The sequence below is a fragment of the Centropristis striata genome, chromosome 2 (assembly GCF_030273125.1).
Source record: "Centropristis striata isolate RG_2023a ecotype Rhode Island chromosome 2, C.striata_1.0, whole genome shotgun sequence".
NCBI lineage: Eukaryota > Metazoa > Chordata > Actinopteri > Perciformes > Serranidae > Centropristis > Centropristis striata.
The window spans coordinates 1,017,932-1,039,206 of record NC_081518.1 but is presented as its reverse complement, the minus strand read 5'-3'; the positions used below and the strand labels follow the sequence as shown (position 1 = coordinate 1,039,206).

Here is a 21,275-nt window from a genome sequence, read left to right as displayed (position 1 = left end):
CATCTTTTAATATTTCATATCTTGAGATCTAAATGTAACTGGTGTAACATTTCCAGAGATGGTTTTGTGTTTTACAGCCCTCACTGTGATCAGCTTTGTGCTTTTGTTGCATCTAAACTCTCCAGTTAAATTCCTTATGAAACACGAGAAGAATTATATTGCATATAAAAAAGCAGCAGAACACTGTAAAAAAAAAAGGTGTTTAGTCTAAAAACCAGATCAAACAGTAAATCTGCTGCATGGACAGATAATTTACCTTGACAAGATTTATTAAATTAAGATGATTAAATCTAGAAATAAGCATGTTGAACACTTAAAATAATAAATTAACTTAATTTTTAATAGTTAATTTCATCATTATGTCTTTTTAGTGGTCATTTTTACATCTATTTTTGGTCAGTTTGTGTCTTTTTTTGGTCATTTCACATCTGTTTTTGTTAGTTTTGTGTCTTTTTAATGGTCATTATATATCTTTTTTTGTCAATTTGTGTCTTTTTAGTGGTCATCTTTACATATATTTTTGGTAATTTTGTGTCTTTTTTATTATTTTGTGTCTTTTTTTGGTCAATTTGTGTCTTTTTAATGGTCATTATATGTATTTTTTGGTCAATTGGTGTCTTTTTTTGTCAATTTGTATCTTTTTAGTGGTCATTTTTACATATATTTTGGTTATTTTGTGTCTTTTTTGATAATTTTGTATCTTTTTTGTCATTTTGTGTCTTTTTCTTTTGGTCAATTTGTGTATTGTGTGTAAAATAAGAAATAAACTCTTAAAACAAGATAAATTATCTAAAACTTAATAATCAGCAGGTCACTCTGCTCGGGCCAGTTCATCACTGCTGGAAGCTTTAATTTATATGGTTTTAACAGTTCATTTATTATTTTAAGTGTTCAACATGCTTATTTCTAGATTTAATAATCTTAATTTAATAAATCTTGTCAAGGTAAATTATCTGTCCATGCAGCAAGATCATTTACCTCAGATTTACTGTTTTTATCTGTTTTTTAAACACCTTTTTTGCAGTGTAAAGGAGGAAAAAAACCAGTGAAACACGCTGCAGAAACATGGAGAATGCTTCCTGCAGGTGTCTGTCTCAGAGATGATGAACAACATGATGAAGGATTGAGAAGGAAAGTATTGAGCTGACATGAAGCATGAAGCTTATAACATCCAGCCAGCTGACAACAGACCACTAACAGCTCATCTTCTCTCTGAGAACGATGTTTTTTGGGCTTTGTTGGCAGAAAAAAGGCAGGAAGGTCTTTGTGACTTGTGTTGCAGCAGGTCAACCCAAACACACAGCTAGCAGAGCTTCTTATTGTCTGTTTTCTGTCTTTCTGCTCCTGTTGTAACTGAAAGAAGAAGCACACAAAGAGCTCAAGCTATAGCAAATATCACACGTCGCTTCACTTTTGTCACTTGCAGTTTCACAGATGAACAACGAGGTGATGAAACATCACAACAGAATCTTTCTTCCATTGCTGCTGTTTTCTCATCTGGGGCCCCATTCACTAAAGTGTCCTTATGATAAAAAGAAAAAAAGATGTTCTTAAGAATGTTTTAAATGCTATTCACCATTTTTTTCCTTAAGAATTGTCGTATCGTTCTCACTTAGGACGTTCTTAGATTTTTAACTTAAGTTCACACACTGGAAAAAAGGTGTTTAGTCTAAAAACCAGATCAAACAGTAAATCTGAGGGAAATGATCTTGCTGCATGGACAGATAATTTACCTTGACAAGATTTATTAAATTAAGATTATTAAATCTAGAAATAAGCATGTTGAACACTTAAACTAAGAAATTAATTCTTAAAACAAGATAAAACAAGGTAAATGATCTAACACTTCTTTTTTGGTAATTTTTGTGTCAATTTTTCAGTCAATTTGTGTCTTTTTTGGTAGTTTTGTGTCTATTTTTTGGTAGTTTTGTGTCTATTTTTTGGTCATTATGTGTCTTTTTTGGTCATTTTGTGTCTTTTTATTGGTCATAGTTTTTTTTTTATCTTGGTAAGAACCAAATAATCATCAGGTCACTCTGCTCGGGCCAGTTCATCACTGCTGGCAGCTTTACTTTATCTCTTTTCTACATTTTTTGTCCTTTTTTAGTCATTTTGTGACCAAAAGAAGACAACAAAGAAAAAAAAAGAAAAAAATAGACAAAAAAAGACGTAAAATGACCAAAAAGATGTAAAAAAGGCCCAAAAAAGACATAAAAAGACAAAAAAAAAACCCACAAAAGACACAAAAACTTTTTTTTTATCTTGGTAAGAACCAAATAATCACTGCTGGTAGCTTTAATTTATCTGGTTTTAAGAGTTAATTTCTTATTTTAAGTGTTCAACATGTTTATTTCTAGATCTAATAATCTTAATTTAATAAATCTTGTCAAGGTAAATTATCTGTCCATGCAGCAAGATCATTTCCCTCAGATTTACTGTTTGATCTGGTTTTTAGACTAAACACCTTTGTTGCAGTGCGTCTTTATATAATTCCTGTGATTCATATATATATATATATTTATATATAACATCTGGTTTAAATATTTTCTCAGTATTTTCAAGTTGAGCAACCTCATTGTGATTGGTCGGTTCTGTACAGTCCATCTTCAAAAGGATAATAAAACCAAGAAGATAAAAGAGAGTTGAGGTGCTGATTTCATCCAGTGAGGACTAATAATAATCCTTCATAATCGATCCATGGATCAGCACGGAGGGATCGGCCTGCATGCATAAAAAATAGGGAAAAACAAGAGAATGGTCCAGGACTGGTGGTGCTGAAACATCTGGATGATGATGATGACGGTTTTGCAGCCAGGAAGAAGAAGAAGAAGAAGCTGTGGATCCATGTATGAAGCCTCCAGCCTCTCCTGTATCAATGATCCTCCTGTAAACACTCTGAGAGGTGAAGAATGGAATAAATGAGACATTTAGAAAGGTTTTCTCTTCTTCAGTCCGTGTCCAACACCACATGCGTCCTGCCTCCTCTTCCTCAGTGTGCCGTGGTGGAGGCTGGGTCCTTGGAGCAGCAGGGTTATTCTGTGGGGGTGGTGGCCAGAGGGGTGAGGATGGGGGTCTGTAAGTCCCTCATAGGACTCATAGGGGAGATGGCCTTATGGCTGTAGTACTCCACCACCTGCTTGGGAACCTCCGCCAGAACACATTTAGCCAGAGCTGCAGGAGAAGCCTGGAACAGAGACACAAAACTACTGTTAGATATCATGATTTAACCCTGTGGAGCAAGGTTATAATAGTTTTGGATTTTTCATCAGTTTTAGTTTTAATTTCGTTGTGAATTTTTGTTTTCAAATTCAGTTAGTTTTAGTTAGTTTTTAGAGTGAGTTTTCTAGTTTTAGTTTAGTTTTTATTTTTGGAAAATGCTTAGTTTTAGTTTAGTTTTTATCAGTTTTAGTTTTTTTGTAATGGGCTATGTGTTGGTGCCAGATTCAAAGTGGTCATAATAAATGTTTCCTTTATTTCCTTTGGTTTATCATCTCAGCCCCAATAAGGTTATTAACTCTTACAGTTCTGGGTGTTTTGTATTTTGGTTCTAGTGTAAACATCCCAGTCTCAGTAAACATATTCACCATGTGTTGCATGTTCAAATAGAAACACTGAATTATGAATGAAAAAAGTTGACAAAAACGAAAACTAAGGACATTTTCACTATAATTTTAGTTAGTTTTAGTTAGTTTTGTAACCACGCAATACAGTTTCAGTTAGTTATCGTTTTTTTAAAAACTCTAGTTTTTATTTTTATTTCAGTTAACGAAAATGTTTTTTCAATTCTAGTTTTCGTTATTTCGTTAGTTTTCGTTAACTATAATAACCTTGCTGTGGAGTCACTAAAGCTCCAAATAATCCTCCTCCAAAAGACCTGCAGAGCTTCTTCTGGCTTCACTGCCACCGATTGACTCTTTGCTAAACCTGGCCCTGCCTCAATAACTGCATTTTACATCCATCTGTTTTTATCTGCATTTTCAATTTACACATAATTAAAAAAACCTTAAACCTCTAAGCTCCAAATAATCCAGACTTGTTGCCTCCATCAGAGTATAAAACAAAGCAGCGTGGAGCCCTACTGTACATTTACCTCTAAAGTTCTGGCTGTAAACTCCATGAGGCCAGTTTCAGTTTGAATGACTCAAAAAAGACACAAAATGACAAAAAAAAAGACACAAAATGACAAAAAGACACAAAATAACTAAGAAAGACCCAACAAAAGACACAAAATGACAAAAAATGACCAAAAAAAGACACAAAATGACAAAAAAAAGACACAAAATGACCAAAAAAGACACAAAATAACAAAAAAAAAAGATGCAAAAGACACAAAATTACCAAAAAGACACAAAATAACAAAAAGACGCAACAAAAGACACAAAATTACCAAAAAAGACACAAAATGACCAAGAAAGACACAAAATGACCAAAAAAAGACACAAAATAACAAAAAAACAAAACAAAATGACAAAAAAAGACACAAAATTACAAAAAAAAAGACACAAAATGACCAAAAAATTCAAAAAATAACTAAAAAAGACGCAACAAAAGACACAAAATGACCAAAAAAGACACAAAATAACTAAAAAAAGACACAAAATGACCAAAAAAGACAATGACCTGCAGAATGACTCGTCAGTATTGGAAGCATGACTTGTTGCCTCCATCAGAGTATAAAACAAAGCAGCGTGGAGCCCTACTGTACATTTACCTCTAAAGTTCTGGCTGTAAACTCCATGAGGCCAGTTTCAGTTTGATGATGATATACCAAGTAAAACTGGAGACAAGCTCAAATAGATTTAGTATCAAATGATAGAACTGGATGGAACCCTCTTATATGGTAGATTTGACACCTTTGGTCACATTTGACACATTTACAATTCTTTATTGAGCATGATAGAGTTTTGAAAGTTAAAAAAAAGATTCAAAATCACATTTTATGTTGGACTAAAGGACTAAAAAAGACACAAAATGACTAAAAAAAGACACAAAATGACCAAAAAAAGGCACAAAATGACCAAAAAGACACAAAATGACTAAAAAAAGACACAAAATGACTAAAATTGTTGGGCTAAACACACAACAGCCAAATCAAACGGAGTCCCACTAGAATAAAAACCAGAGTTGATGACAGGATCACACACAATCACAAGATCACATTTATTTTATACAATCATACAATGTTGGTCATTTTGTGTGTTTTTTTAGTCATTTTGTGTCTTTTGTTGTGTCTTTTTTAGTTATTTTGTGTCTTTTTTTGTGTCTTTTTCTGTGTCTTTTTTTGTCATTTTGTGTCTTTTTTAGTCCTTTAGTCCAACATAAAATGTGATTTTGAACCTTTTTTTTTACTTTCAAAACACTATCATGCTCAATAAAGAATTCTAAATGTTTCAAATGTGAACAAAGGTGTCAAATATAACCTATAAGAGGTTCCATCCCGTTCTATCATTTTATGCTTTTTATGCTTGGGCACCTCTGCTAGAACACATTTGTCCAGAGCTGCAGGTGAAGCCTGAAACGGAGACAGAGAACAGCTGGAGGTGTCGGAACTATTGTTAGATATAGTTTTAATCTGAGGTTCAGGACATTTCTTCCCAACCAGGGGCCTCTACATGCTGCTAGGACTACTTTCTTAGTTTCAGCCTAATTAAAAGAGCTGTGTCACTGTCAGGTCTTTACAGTATTAGAGAGGTTCTGTTCTCTGGAAGAAAAGTCTCCTCTACTTAGATACAAAGAGCATAAAAATGAATTATAATAAAAGGTCTTGCAGTGTTTGCATTTCAGTGTTTTATAAGAGATTATTTCATTGTTACAGTCAACTAGAAGCAAGTCGTTAAAGCATTTATTTTTCAGCAGCATAACACTATTTATTTTTACACTTGTGCAGGCCTGTATAATAGATTTCTCACAATTTATGTGCCAAGTCTGGATGCATCAGTTAGTGAGGAAGGGGCGGACAGTTGACTTCCTCCAACTCTGAGTGATTTATATCTATAAATATTCAGCTTAACTAATCAGAAAGGTGACAACTTAAATCACACGTCTTCAGATAGTGGATGAGATGGAAGAGCTTCTCTGTGACTGAAATCCTGCTGCAGGTATGAACACCTCACACTGATCATAGTGGTGGAAAGGACAGTCCAATACCTGGAATGAGTCAGGTCTCACTCGCCGAAACGCCCCTAATCTGAATATGAGCCGTCCTAGCGGTCTTTTGACAACACACGCCATTTGGAAAAGCCGGCGAAGCAGTGTTGCCAACTTAGCGACTTATAGCCGTGTTTCCTTTAGGGGGAAAGTGTCCACCGGGAAAGTCTCAGGCCACGCCCTCTCTAAAGTCTCAGGCCACGCCCTCTCTAAAGTCTCAGGCCACGCCCTCTCTAAAGTCCCAGGCCACGCCCTCTCTATAGTCTCAGGCCACGCCCTCTCTAAAGTCTCAGGCCACGCCCTCTCTAAAGTCTCAGGCCACGCCCTCTCTAAAGTCCCAGGCCACGCCCTCTCTATAGTCTCAGGCCACGCCCTCTCTAAAGTCTCAGGCCACGCCCTCTCTAAAGTCTCAGGCCACGCCCTCTCTAAAGTCTCAGGCCACGCCCTCTCTAAAGTCTCAGGCCACGCCCTCTCTAAAGTCCCAGGCCACGCCCTCTCTATAGTCTCAGGCCACGCCCTCTCTATAGTCTCAGGCCACGCCCTCTCTAAAGTCTCAGGCCACGCCCTCTCTAAAGTCCCAGGCCACGCCCTCTCTATAGTCTCAGGCCACGCCCTCTCTAAAGTCTCAGGCCACGCCCTCTCTAAAGTCTCAGGCCACGCCCTCTCTAAAGTCTCAGGCCACGCCCTCTCTAAAGTCTCAGGCCACGCCCTCTCTAAAGTCCCAGGCCACGCCCTCTCTATAGTCTCAGGCCACGCCCTCTCTAAAGTCTCAGGCCACGCCCTCTCTAAAATCTCAGGCCACGCCCTCTCTAAAGTCTTAGGCCACGCCCTCTTTAGGGAGGGATTTAAAAACTCTGGAGGTGACGTTTGGTTTTCACCGTCGCTAACTGTGCACAACGTCAGCAGCCGAAAGCAGCATGGCTAATTATGCACAGAGTCTCCACTGATCATAAACATTGTGATTGTGAATTAACAGCATCACTAACTGTGCAAGCTGGCCTCCGACTCGTTAGCAGCTCGTTAAGAAGAGTAAGAAGGAGTCTCTGGATTTGTCTCCAGTCGCTTTCTTGTAAAATAGTCTCTAAGAGGGTCTGAAAAGTCGATATATTTAGCAACAAAGTCACTAAGTTGGCAACACTGCTTCACCGGCTTTTACAAATGTTGCGTGTTGTTGTGGCGTCCAGTACTACGTCACATCCTGCTTAGCGTTCTATCCAATCAGCAACCAGGCTGTTTTCAGGGGAGAAAAAAGACCCTGCCCTACTACAGGGACTAAAAAAGTCCAGACAAAAGCTCATATTCAAATTAGGGGCATTTCGGCGAGTGAGACCCGCCTCATTCCGGGTATTGCCCAGTAGAAGAAACAGCCCTTTTGTTGCTATATTTAGAGACTTTTCAGACCCCCTTAGCGACTATTTTTCAAAAAAGCAACTAGCAATAAATCCAGAGACTTTTTCTGGTGGTATTGGAGACTTTTGGAGACTCGTGCTTACTCTTCTTAATGAGCCGCGGGGGCCGGAGGCTCTTCTTAACGAGCCCCGGGGGCGGGAGGCTCGTTAAGAAAAGTAAGAAGGAGTCGAAGCGGCACAGTCCTCCTGCAGCAGTCTCTCCCAGCTGCACAGCCGGAGGGGATGTTAACCCCTTAGCGTCCAGTCTGCAAATTACTAACAGGCTAACAGTTGTTTACAACAAGCACCAGACACTCTGTGCACAGTTAGTGATGCCGGTTAATTCACAATCACTATGTTTATGACCAGCAGAGACTCTGTGCATAATTAGCCATGCTGGTTTGTTTATGATCAGCTGCTGTCCTTATTTAACATCAATATTAAAACACATCTTTACAGCAGAAATAAACATGTTTACAGTCTGGTACAGAACAGATTTTGGTCACTAAAGCTTATTACCTTCTTCATAACAACTGAGAGGGTGAGGATTCTGCATGACTCATCCGTTTAATTTAAATTAAGGCTATTAAACTTATGCATAATTAAGGGCATTTATGATGCAGATTTCACAGCTCAGCCACGCTCCACCTCTGTGACCCTGTTTAGGTTTAGCCAGGAGTTAGGAGAAGTCAGACACTGGCAAGATCCATACTAGTGCTAGAAATTTATTCTTAAAATCACCTGTCTGACTATAGTAAATACAGTGCATTCACAAAGTATTTTTTTCACAATTTGTCATGTTGCAGCCTTATGCAAAAAAAAATTGCATTTGCAAATTTTGGAAATGTTTCTGTTTAAGACAGGGATGGGCAACAGGAGGCCCGGGGGCCACAAACGGCCCTCAGCCTCACTTGAAGTGGCCCTCAGTACGACTACATGCATTTGAGCATGAAATCTTAAAAGTGCAGTGTAAAAATGCACAAAATGACTTCTTGTAATTAATGTTAGTCTGCTGTTCTTGCACTGAAACAAAAGAAATCACAGTAAGTGGTTATTTTTTATTTGCTTCAAACCTTTTGTATTCTTATTTATACTGTTAAACATGCATTTGAGCATGAAATATGTTAAGTTACTGCACTGTAAACATATTTAAATGTCAGTTTCATCATATCTGGTTAAGTGCACTGCCATATATGTGGCCCTGTGGTAGTGAACATGAAAAATTGTGGCCCCCAGCAGCATTTAAGTTGCCCATCCCTGCTTTAGACCATGTTGTGCATCCTAAAAGTGCAGTGTAAAAATGCACAAAATGACTTCTTGTAATTAATGTTGGTCTGCTGTTCTTGCACTGAAAACAAAAGAAATCACAGTAAGTGGTTATTTTTTATTGGCTTCAAACCTTTTGTATTCCTATTTATACTGTTAAACATGCATTAGAGCATGAAATATGTTAAGTTACTGCACTGTTAACATATTTAAAATGTCAGTTTTATCATATCTGGTTAAGTGCAAGCTCCTATATGTGGCCCTGTGGTAGTGAACATGAAAAATTGTGGCCCCCTGCAGCATTTAAGTTGCCCATCGCTGGTTTAAACCCATGTTGTGCATCTTAAAAGTGCAGTGTAAAAATGCACAAAATGACTTCTTGTAATTAATGTTGGTCTGCTGTTCTTACACTGAAAAAAAAGAAATCACAGTAAGTGGTTATTTTTTATTTGCTTCTAACCTTTTGTATTCCTATTTATACTGTTAAACATGCATTTGAGCATGAAATATGTTAAGTTGCTGCACTATAAACATATTTACAATGTCAGTTTCATCATATCTGGTGAAGTGCTGCTCCTATATGTGGCCCTGTGGTTAAGTTGCCCGTCCCTGGTCTAAAACATGGGAGGTGTAGTTGACAACAGACAGCATAAATGCTGAAATGTTTCTAAGATGAAGAATCCACCGCTGCTGATATTCTGGATCTCCTCCAGTCCATCATGTCCATCTGTGGACCTGGCAACGCCAGCTAAAGCTGCCTGTCTGCTCTTTTCAATAACAAGGAAACGGGGGCGTAATGTAAAAAGATTTAATGTCTGTGAGAGTCACCAGCAGTCAGGAGGAGCTGAAGTCAAAAGTGAAGCTTGACAGACGGAGGGAGGGAGGGAACTGACCGTTTTGAAGTCTCTGAAGGGAACAAACTGCACGATGTCCCTGAGGACCGGCTCGCCCTTCGGGGAGCGCAGGACGCCGTCGTCTCCGTCCAGAATCTGCATGTCTGTGAAGTCAGCGTTGCCCACGCCGACGATGATGATGGAGAGAGGCTGGTAGGAGGCTCGCACGATCGCTTCACGAGTGTCCGCCATGTCTGTCACCACGCCGTCGGTGAGGATGAGGAGGATGTGGTACCGCTGGAGGAAGAGAACAGCTTTCAGTGTTTATTAATCACTGAAATACATGCAAATTCCAAATTTCAACCTTAGAGAATATTAGAGGATATTACATACTGCCAGAATGTGTCAAAAAAAACATATGGACCCGGGGGAGGGGGGTCATATTTAGAGAAAAAAGTTTACAAGATTAAAGCAGCAAATCTACGAGAAAAAATGTGCAGATTTATGAGATATAAAGTGGTGAATCTGTGAGAAAAAAGTTGCTTTTTTCCCACTTTTTTCCTCGTAAATCTGCAACTTTTTTCATTTTGTGTCTTTTCTTTGGTCATTTTGTGTCTTTTTTTTGTCATTTTGTCTTTTTGTTCCTTTTTTTAGTCTTTTTGTGTCTTTTTTGGTCATTTTGTGTCTTTTTTTGGTCATTTTGTGTCTTTTTTTGGTCATTTTGTGTCTTTTTTAGTCCTTTAGTCCAACATAAAATGTGATTTTGAATCTTTTTTACTTTCAAAACACTATCATGCTCAATAAAGAATTTTAAATGTTGCAAATGTGACCAAAGGTGTCAAATCTACCATATAAGAGGGTTCCATCCAGTTCTATCATTTGATACTAAATCTATTTGAGCTTGTCTCCAGTTTTACTTGGTATATCATCATCAAACTGAAACTGGCCTCATGGAGTTTACAGCCAGAACTTTAGAGGTAAATGTACAGTAGGGCTCCACGCTGCTTTGTTTTCTAGTCTGATGGAGGCAACAAGTCTGGATTATTTGGAGCTTTAGAGACTCTAGAGGGTTAATCTGCCCACTTCTGAATATGTTCACAATCATCCTGGACTCCACATGAGCCCAGAAAGATTGTGGCTTAGTTGAGCGTAGACAGAGAACATCAAGAATTAGAATATTATTATTAATAATGGTTTGTGATGGTTCCCATGAGAAGCAGTTAGTTTGCAGAGACCCTAACAGTGTTTATGTCTGTCAGTGTGGTGAGTGGGAGGATATTTCTGGCTGTGCCCGGAAAGCCTAATTGTTTACTGCGGCTCATTTGCTGATCAAAAGAAGGACCAACATTGAGGAGTAAATGATATGAAGGTCAGTGCAATTACAAGAGTGCAACAGTTTAGAAGACGATGCCGGAGTCGCCGGCGGCTCATTTAAGATAGTAAATAGATAAAAGATTTGTGCACTTGGTCCCAAGGGGCTATCAAGGAAAGATAAGGAGCACCGTTACTGTATTAGACACATTTTAACAGATAATATCTAACACAAAAAGGGTCATAACAATATGGCACTATACTATAATTTGTTCTATAATAGCTTCTTTTTCTTTTTGCCGCCGGGCTTTTTATTACTGAGGTGAACCAGAGTCAGTGGGACGCTCTACAACAAAGGCTCTGTTACGTCCGTATATTTTCTAATGGAGTCTGAAGAAACACTCACAGAAGCATCTTTAATGTTGCCGTCGCCGGCTGCCAGCTTGGCTATCCTGTTAATGATGGGAGAGACGTTGGTGGGGCCGTACAGCTGGATCTTAGGGAGGCAGTTCTGGTACGCCTCGACCACGCCTTGGATCTCTGATCAAAGAGAAAAAAGAAAGAATCAATACAGGTATATAGGTATCTACGCCTGGCATTAAACAAGCAGCTCTACATGAAAAGGTACAGTCAGTTGAATTATTCACTGCAGTCTGGTGAAGAATTATAAGAAGCCTGAAGGTGTTTCCTACTGAGGACTTACAACACATGCAAATACACAAAACACAAGCAAACTGAGAAAACATCTTCACCAATGTGAGAACCCAAGAGCAGCATTTAGAAAACGCTGCAAAGACCATAAGACAACACAATAAGTAAAAGCCATGCAAATAGACCATAGACCATAATTTAAATATATTTTAAAATGTAATACAAATAAAATATAAATTCATGAATATTAAATAAATATAAATAAATAAATAAATTTAATTTAAATATTTAATTTATATATAATTTAGATATAAATTAAATATAAATTATAAATCAACTAATAAATTATTAATAACTGTTACAGATTAAACTACCAGCAGTATATAAAGTATAAAAATCAGTGACATGATATAAATTATTTAGAAATAGGCCACTCTGCATTATGAGTAATTTCACTTTTGATACTACATGTAAAATGAGGTACAGAGGAGTTCATTTTCTTCTTAACTGTCAGATTTTATGAATATGAAAATGATCTGTTATGTAATTATCTACCTGACATTTGGAGATGAGGACTTTTTGAGTAATACTGACATTTTAGCAGCTGTGTTTTCCAATTACAGATATTAAGTCAAGTATCATCAGCATAGAGGCGAACTGTTACCTTCACATTCATCGTCCTCCGGGTTGAAATTAATGGCAAAATCATGAGAAACCTGTGGAAGGAAACAGAGAGAAAAGTGTGAAACACGAGATTAGTGTTCAAAGCTTTGAACCAGAACTTCAACAGGGAAACGTTTGTTCGTCTGTGAGAAAATATGACAGCTTTTGAGTTTTAGTCAGGAATAACTTCAGTTACAACACTACTACTTTCAGACCTGTTGGGCTGAAAATGTCCACTTCCAAAAAAACATGATAAAAACTTTACAGATTAATATTTTTTTCTACTTTTTTCTGCATAAACCTCTTAAACAACTTCCACCCTGCTCAAAACTGCCAAACATTCAAAGATTTTGAGGATTTTAACCCTTTAAAAGCCAGTTTGATTGCATGATGTCACTGATGTTTTTTCTGGAAAAAAACACACAAAAATGTAGTTATTTTCCACAAAATAATTTTTTTAAATTATAAAATAATAATAAAATAAGGTTTTTATCACAGCCTTGGATATGATTAAGAACTAAATTGATTTTGAAGCATTTTTAGTTTTTGTGTCAGATTTAAAATTTACTCCCCTTTCAGACCCTTCAGGCTGAAAATGTCCACTTCCAAAAAAATGATATAAAAACTTTACAAATTAACATTTTTTTCTACTTTTTTCAGCACAAACCTATTATTATTATTATTATTATTATTATTATTATTATTATTAAAAGTCACACGGCCAACAGGAAGGAAATAAGAGGTAAATATGTGCTAATATATTTTAATGTTGAGTATTTAATGAGGATGACAGCAGATATAATAATGTTAACTCTGTATATTGTAATGTACTGTATATGTAATTCAGAATACACTGAATAAATTATAAATATTAACATGATGTATTTTAACTTCCAGCAGTGCTGCTGTACTGAGCTGTTTACTCCAGTCTGAAGAATCTGCTGCTGGTTTAATAACACAACACAGTATTGAGCATAAACCAGCGTGCACTATATGCTTAATATCTGCTCTCTGAAAGGAGATTTCAACCCTTCTTCTTTTATTATCTGCCCTTTTATTGCCATCCAAATGTCAGATTTACTTTGTTTATCTCAAAGCTGAATAATTGGCAGAAATAAAAATCCCCTTCTTCATACCTCCTCTCACATGAAACCGCTTCTTCTTCTTCTTCTTTTATTTATTTATTTTACACAGCGCCAACTGTCAGCGGATCAGTGACACGGACTCGTCTCCAGCTGGAGACTCTCTCCAAGTCATTCTGCTCTTTAACATGATTAACAGGCTGAATCCAGTCAGTGAACACAGAGAATAGAGGAGCTTCTCACAGAGACCTGCTTGGTTTTATATCTCATTCAAATACTGGAACATTTACTTCACCTCATATGTGATATGTGTATTAATCCTATTGATATTATATATCATATTTATACAATATTCTTGTCCTTTTGCACATTCTACTTATTTACATATTCTCTCTACATATCCTTATCAGTAGCTCCTTATAATCTCTACTGAGGCTCATTCACTGTTGTTGTGATGGCTGGATCTGTATTTGTATTTATTGGTATTTAATTGTTTATGATAACTGTTTAAATGTTGTAACTTGTCTCTCTTCATGCTGCCCAGGTCTCTCTTGGAAAAGAGATTTTTTTTAATCTCAACGAGACTTTTACCTGGTTAAATAAAGGATATATATATATATATATATATATATATATATATATATATATATATAATGTGTATGGCTAAATATATGGCACATTGCTATATTATTATTATTACTACTGCTATTATTATTATTATATACTATATATATATATATATATATATACTGTACTATTATTATATGCTGTCTAGTCAGTAGTGTTTTTTCTATTGTTTTTATTTATTCTAGCTCAGTATTTTATTCTATTGTATTTTATTGTATTTAAATACTGCACTGCTGTGACAACTGAATTTCCCTTCAGGGATGAATAAAGTCATCTATCCATCCATCTATAAGACCTTTTGACATGGAAACACACTAAAATGTGTATCTAATAACATTAATAATGGCTGTGTTCCATTTAGATGTTCCAGTTGTGATGCTGTGGTAATCAGCCGGCTGGTTCGTTGACATGGTTTACAGGGACGTTTAAATGGAACAGTGGATCCTTCAGCATGGCTGATGTTATTAGTTACACCTGGTCCTTCCTGCTTCTCTATCACACTCAATATCAATATCAATATCACAGTTTGGTTTAGTATAGTTTTTCTGTTACTTGTCAGGTGTGAACATGGTGAAATGTTCAACACAACATTTTCTACCAGTCTGTATTGGTTGTTTTTTCGAGTGACAGATTTCTGTGTTTGTGTAATTTTTTCTGTACTTTTCTCACTGGTTTGAAGAAGCTTCTTTGAGTTTACAAAGAATTATTATTTATAATCATATTATGAATAATGACCAACAGAAATGTTGGAGTTTTACCTGGGAGGGTTTTCCTGCTGACACACTTATTGAGCTGCCAAAGTGCAAATGAAGTAGGACACAAGTCCATCACCCTGGAGTTTTAATTGCTTTACTGTCGGATCGTCGAGGGAAAAGCACTGCACTGGCATGCATTCACGTTACCATGGTTACCAAATGATTTGCATAAACATATAGGCCTACATCCATTCATGAGCAGTTTGTATAATCAGCAGATTAGCGTTAAATTCATGCTGAAATCAAAATTTTGTCTAGAAATCCTTCCCAACAAAGGGATTCCACTTGAAAGCAAATAATTGGACCAATAGCGCCTGAAAAGGGGGGGTGGGGGGGTCTTGGTCTTGGTGTGGTTGTTAAGTCCAGTCCAGCGTTTGCACCAGTCAAGTTTCTTTAGAGGCTTTAAATTAACACCACACAATAATAGACCTTATTCATGGCACTGAAATGTGATGCATCCAATTAATTCACACGACTCTCTATCTGATGCATCCTTGGCTGGAAAATAACCATTCAAATTGCACTTAGTATGCATAATGTATAATTAAGGACACAAGAGTGCACAACAACACATAGTGAGAAGGAGAACCATAGACAGTAGAGTTCATAGATGCAGCTCATGATTAGTCTGATGACCTGATTAGTATTCACCTGAACCACTGAATGAAATGTGGCTTCAGCAGCAGGAAGTAAAATGAATTTGACTCCTGCAGGGAAGTCACTGTCACGCTGCATTCATAAATAAATAGTTTGCATTTACTGAGCTGCAAATCTTTGCATGATTGAGATGATAACCATCATTGTTTCATAGTTCTTTTCCTTTTTCTTTTCCTTCCCACCAAACGACCCACATGGAGACAAAACACCACCTTCAGACCTCAAACTCTCAAAGACGGAGCTCCTGGTCCTCCCACCCCGTCCCACCTCAAATCAGCCTGTCAATCTCCAGCTTGGATCCATGCAACTTGTACCCACAAGCTCTACATCAGGGGTCTCAAACTCAAATTACCTGGGGGCCGCTGGAAGCAGTATATGAAAGCAGTAAATGACCAAAAAAAGACACTAAAATTACAAAAAAAAAAGACACAAAATCATTTTAAAAAGACACAAAATGACAGAAAAATACACAAAATGACCAAAAAAAGGACACAAAATGACCCAAGAAAGACACAAAATTACAGAAAAAAACTAAATTACTTAAAAAATAAACAAAAAGATCAAAAAAGACACAAATTACTAAAAAAAAAAGACACAAAATGACCAAAAAAGACACAAAATTAATTAAAAAAGACACAGAATTACCAAAAAAGACACAAAATGACCAAAAAATGCCAAAATTATTAAAAAAGACACAAAATAACAAAAAAAGACACAGAATTACCAAAAAAGGACACAAAATTATTTAAAAAAAGACACAAAATAACAAAAAAAGACAAGTAATTAGTAATTTTGTGTCTTTTTTGTTCTTTTAAAAAAAAGTAATTTAGGTTTTTTGTGTCATTTTGTGTCTTCTTTTTAGGAATTTTGTTTCTTTTTTTAGTAATTTTGTCTTTTTTTGGTCATTTTGATACTGCCTCCAGCGGCCCCCAGGTAATTTGAGTTTGAGACCCCTGATCTACACGATAACTATCTCACTGAGCGCTCAGCCAACTATAAAGTATATGAGTCCTGATGGACTCAAACTGAAGCCACGGCTCTGAATCTGCTGTTTCTAGACTTCATCCCTGCTTTTGTTGTATTAATTCTCATTTGTACGTAAGCGTCTGATAGAGCAGCATACAATCTCACGTTAAACATATGCATTTCAGCTGTGATATACGTGTGTGTGTGTGTGTGTGTGTGTGTGTGTGTGTGTGTGCCTCCCCAGGGCTCGGCTCACAATCACTGAAGGATTCTTTTGGTTCTCAGAGTCCAATTTGCTTAAACAAACGCTCTCACACTTGAATTCTTATGTAAATGAAGCTTCAGCACTACGAGGCTTTTATGTCACCCCAACATGTTATTTTCCCGAGACAAGTTGGTATTTTAAGACATGGGGCTTATGAATAAAAATAAACTCAGTAATTAGTTTTAAATGTTACATTTTGACAGCATGATAAATCGTGTCATAAAGCAGGTCACGGAAATCAGACGCTTCATGTAAAGTCCCCGGCTGGAGAACGTTAATAGTATGCATGATGTTGTTCACGTGGAGGGAAGCCCAGCGCTGGGAAACACAGTAGAAATGAAATAGAAAAGGGAAGTAGGCTATAGGATGAATGCATGAGTGCAGATATGTCCCCCTAGAAATCACCAGTAAAACAGAGGATTAATGTTCCGTTAGTGAGATTATTTACATTGCAGCACAAAGAGGGTGCATCCCATGTCTCATTAGATCAGGGATGGGCAACTTAAATGCTGCAGGGGCCTTAGTTTATCATGGCAACTACCACAGGGCCACATATAGGAGCATCACTTCACCAGATATGATGAAACTACAATTTTAAATATGTTTACAGTGCAGTAACTTAACATATTTCATCCTCTAATGCATGTTTAACAGTATAAATAGGAATACAAAAGGTTTGAAGCTAATAAAAAATAACCACTTACTGTGATTTCTTTATCAGTGCAAGAACAGCAGACCAACATTAATTACAAGAAGTCATTTTGTGCATTTTTTCAATGAACTTTTAAGATTTCATGCTCAAATGCATGGAGTTGTACTGAGGGCCACTTCTAGTGAGGGTGCGGGCCGTATGTGGCCCCCGGGCCTCCTGTTGCCCATCCCTGGATTAGAGGCTGCAGCTGATCGGACATCTTATATTTTGTTTATTTTGTTGGATATTATTAAAATAGAAGAAAAACAGTAGAGAGTCTGTCTGTCAGCAATAACGAAAATCGTCAAAATAAAAAGAAAAAAGTTGACGTCACATGAAAAAAGTCAAAATGACAAAAAAAGTCGAAATCATGAAAAAAAAATCAAAATAACAAGAAAGTTGTCAATTTTTTTCTTGTGATTTCAACTTTTTTCTTTTCATTTTGACAATTTCTTGTGATTTCAACTTTTTTCTCATTATTTTGACTATTTTCTTGTTATTTTGACTTTTTTTCCCATGATTTCAACTTTTTTTGTCATTTTGACTTTTTTCTCGTGACTTCAACTTTTTTCTTTTCATTTTGACAATTTCTTGTGACTTCAACTTTATTCTCATTATTTTGACTTTTTTCTCGTTATTTCGACTTTTTTTTCGTGATTTCAACTTTTTTTCTCATTTTGACCGGTGGGCGGGACTAAGACGCAAGTAAACGCATGTAGCTTTCAAAATAAGAGCACATGGATGTGTTAGCAGAATCCACCACAGAATTTACAAGAAGACTGTCAAAATAAGACGCCTTAGATAAAATATAGAAGAACCCTTATTCTCCTTTATAATAATTCATTAAAATATGCAATGATTAAGATGGAATAGTGGCATTAGAATGTGTGAGAGGCACCAAATTTAGGCTTTTAGGACAAAAAATTCTCCAGGGGAGCATGACCCCGGGCCCCGAGACTTTGTTTGGGTCCCCCATCGTAGTCTCAGAAAATCCTGTGGGAAACACTGGTTCTAAAGGCTTGACAGACTGGACAGACAAGACGTTTCCCAGCAGGATGTTCAGGGTAATAAAGGAGGAGAGATGTTTTTGGGTCCTCCATTGAGTCAGCTTCAAGTCAGTAAATTTGTTGGGCTGCACTGAATTTCATGTAAAAACTTCCATTTATTTATGTAAATATGCTGGTTGTTGTTTACACTACAGTTCATTTAATAATGTTTAAATAAAACATATTTTGGTTAAGGCATGGAGTGGAAAAATAACTCCCCCCAGTTCAAACATCCCATCTGTGCCTCTGTATGAATGAAAAAGAAAGATACTCACCTCATAATTTGGAGGGATTCTGGCACCAAATCCCAAAGCGGAAAATCTTTTGTCACTGTAAAAAAATAAGCAAATGAAGCAGTTAAATTATATTACAGTTAAATCTTGAATGGCGTTTGACAGTGATGTGAGAAATATTGATGCGTTCTCCAGCTGTTACCAGTGGAGACCCCCCGGCTTGTTTGCATTTCATTAATGTTAAAAGCTTGAATTACAATGTGAGATGTGGCCCTCGGTCCCTGCAGCTCGGAGCGCTAGCACCTGTTCAAAGAGCTCCTCAGTCTTTATCCTCTCCTCTCCGTTCTCCATCGGAGCTTTTAGGAGGGAGGAATTACTTACAGAGGTTCTGCTATGCTGCGTTGAGTGCTCCTTGTGTCTGAAACTACTCCCCATTCATCAGAGACAGCACTTTATTTACCCTCTGCTATTTCATCTGTGCATCTTAATTTTGAGCATGAAATATATCCATTATAAAATGCACTTTCTGCTAGATTTACCACAATACAAACTGTCAGGGTTTTCAATCTCAACTCACTGCAAAAACCATAGAAATAACAATTGCATGTTACCATAAAACCATAGAAATAACTATTGCATTTAACCATAAAACCATAGAAATAACTAATGCATTTAACCATAAAACCATTGAAATAACTAATGCATTTAACCATAAAACAATAGAAAAAACTACTGCATGCAGCCATAAAACCATAGAAATAACTACTTCATGTAACCATAAAACTATAGAAATAACTACTTCATGTAACCATAAAACTATAGAAATAACTACTTCATGTAACCATAAAACTATAGAAATAACTACTGCATGTAACCATAAAACTATAGAAATAACTACTGCATGTAACCATAAAACTATAGAAATAACTACTTCATGTAACCATAAAACTATAGAAATAACTACTGCATGCAGCCATAAAACCATAGAAATAACTAGAAAATTTCCTCTGGGGAAATTCTGAAAGGGCCACGGGGGCTACTGCCGGTGTGTGTACACTATGATGAGATTCTTCAGAGATTTCAAACAATTAATACTAGCAATGTTATAATACTTTATAATATACGAGGAGCACACCTACAACAAGCATTCCTTTTCAAGTATTTATTTATACAGCAACCTATGACCTTTAACCTCAAAGTGTGTGTGTGTGTGTGTGTGTGTGCGTGCGTGTGTGTGTGACCTGTGAGTCAGGTGACCTGTGTGTCAAGTGACTTGATTAATTGTAAATGAATTTATTGTTAACAACAGATAAATTTGCAGAGTGAAGTTCATAACAAGGAAATTTTTTTCTAAATGTTATTCAAATCAAGTGCTTTGACATTGTCTTTGAAATATTAGTTCAATAACTAATAGAAAAAATAAATTTTTAAAAATTACTGCATTTTTTAAAAATTCGATGCAAAATTCCAAAGTGGGCAGGGCTACCACAGGGCAAAAAAAAGATGTCATCACACCATGACATCACTGGAACAGAATCCCAATGATGTCATCACTGACATCACTGACGCCACAAGATCAAAGCACAGAATCCGATGATGTCATCACTGACATCACTGACGTCACAAGATCAAAGCAGCTGGTGTAGATCAGATATCTGGGTTTACCAGTAGCTGGAAGGAATTCTGTCACTTTGACTTTTTCTCTGGCGTTGGACGTGTGTTATTATATTCCTCTGGCATTTATAAAAGTCTGTTACAGAATTTAACTAGCAATACCAGTATTAGTACACTAGTATTAGTTCTTCACTAATATTAATACTAATACTTCTAGTATTACAGTCACCTTCTGTCCACAACACAGACTCTCATAGAACCCCAGTCTGTTCCAGAATCCACATTCTGCTACAGACAGAGCCATGTATAGAAGGAATAATCCTACAAACGGTGGTCCTCAGGGCTGTCCCGCTCCTCCCGCAAACTCTTCCTCTCCTCAAGAGGACTTGGATCGTGCTAAGGCACAGATCCACAGTCCAACAGAGGAGGCTGTCTCGGACCAAAACAATGGGATGTTTATGGCTAAAACCACAGTCCCAAGCACTGTCGGGTCTCATAGTGAGCTCCAGGATAAGGTGGCCCAGCTGGAGGCACTGATCCTTCAGAAGGACGCTCAGATAAAAACAGCGGAAGACAGCAAGAAGAAACTGGGGAAGCAGTTTATAATTGACATGGTTGCCAAGGAAGAAACCTATGAGGCAAAAATCAAACTGCTCGTAACCGAGAGAGAGGAGTTCAAGCAGGACCTGACCCAGAACCAACAAAGCCTGGAGACCTTACAGACTGAATACGACAGTCTGTACCGCAAGTTCGAAGAAGCAGAGGAGGCAAAACAACGCTGGGAGATGAAGGCCAAAGAGATTGAGCAAGAGAAAGAGAGACTGGAGGAGAGCTCCAGAGAGGACCTGGCTGAAATGTCCCAGGACATGGAGTTTATGCAGGAAGAACACCAGGAGAAGGTGGACCATATGGTGGAGAAAGTCCGCCGGAGGGACACGGACATCCTGGGTCTCTGTAAGGACAAGCAGTCTCTGTTTCAGCAGCTTGGACAGACCACCAGCCGACTCCACATTGTAGAAGCTACACTGCTGAAGAGCGAGCAAGCCAAGAAGGAACTGGAGGACATCTGTCTGTACTTAA

The 21,275-nt window shown here is 37.2% G+C and overlaps 1 protein-coding gene across 1 annotated transcript in view; it reads right to left on the bottom strand.

Annotated features, from left to right (window-relative positions):
- Positions 1 to 2,472: 2,472 nt before the first annotated feature.
- Positions 2,473 to 21,275, bottom strand: part of cpne7 (copine VII) — a 99,496-nt gene continuing 80,693 nt past the window's right edge. The window contains exons 12-16 of the mRNA XM_059356184.1: positions 18,624 to 18,678; positions 12,261 to 12,312; positions 11,352 to 11,485; positions 9,695 to 9,931; positions 2,473 to 3,184 (exon numbers count right to left, since the gene is read on the bottom strand). Of these exons, the coding sequence (XP_059212167.1) occupies positions 3,032 to 3,184; positions 9,695 to 9,931; positions 11,352 to 11,485; positions 12,261 to 12,312; positions 18,624 to 18,678 (631 nt within the window). The 3' untranslated portion in view covers positions 2,473 to 3,031. The remainder of the gene's footprint in view (positions 3,185 to 9,694; positions 9,932 to 11,351; positions 11,486 to 12,260; positions 12,313 to 18,623; positions 18,679 to 21,275) is intronic.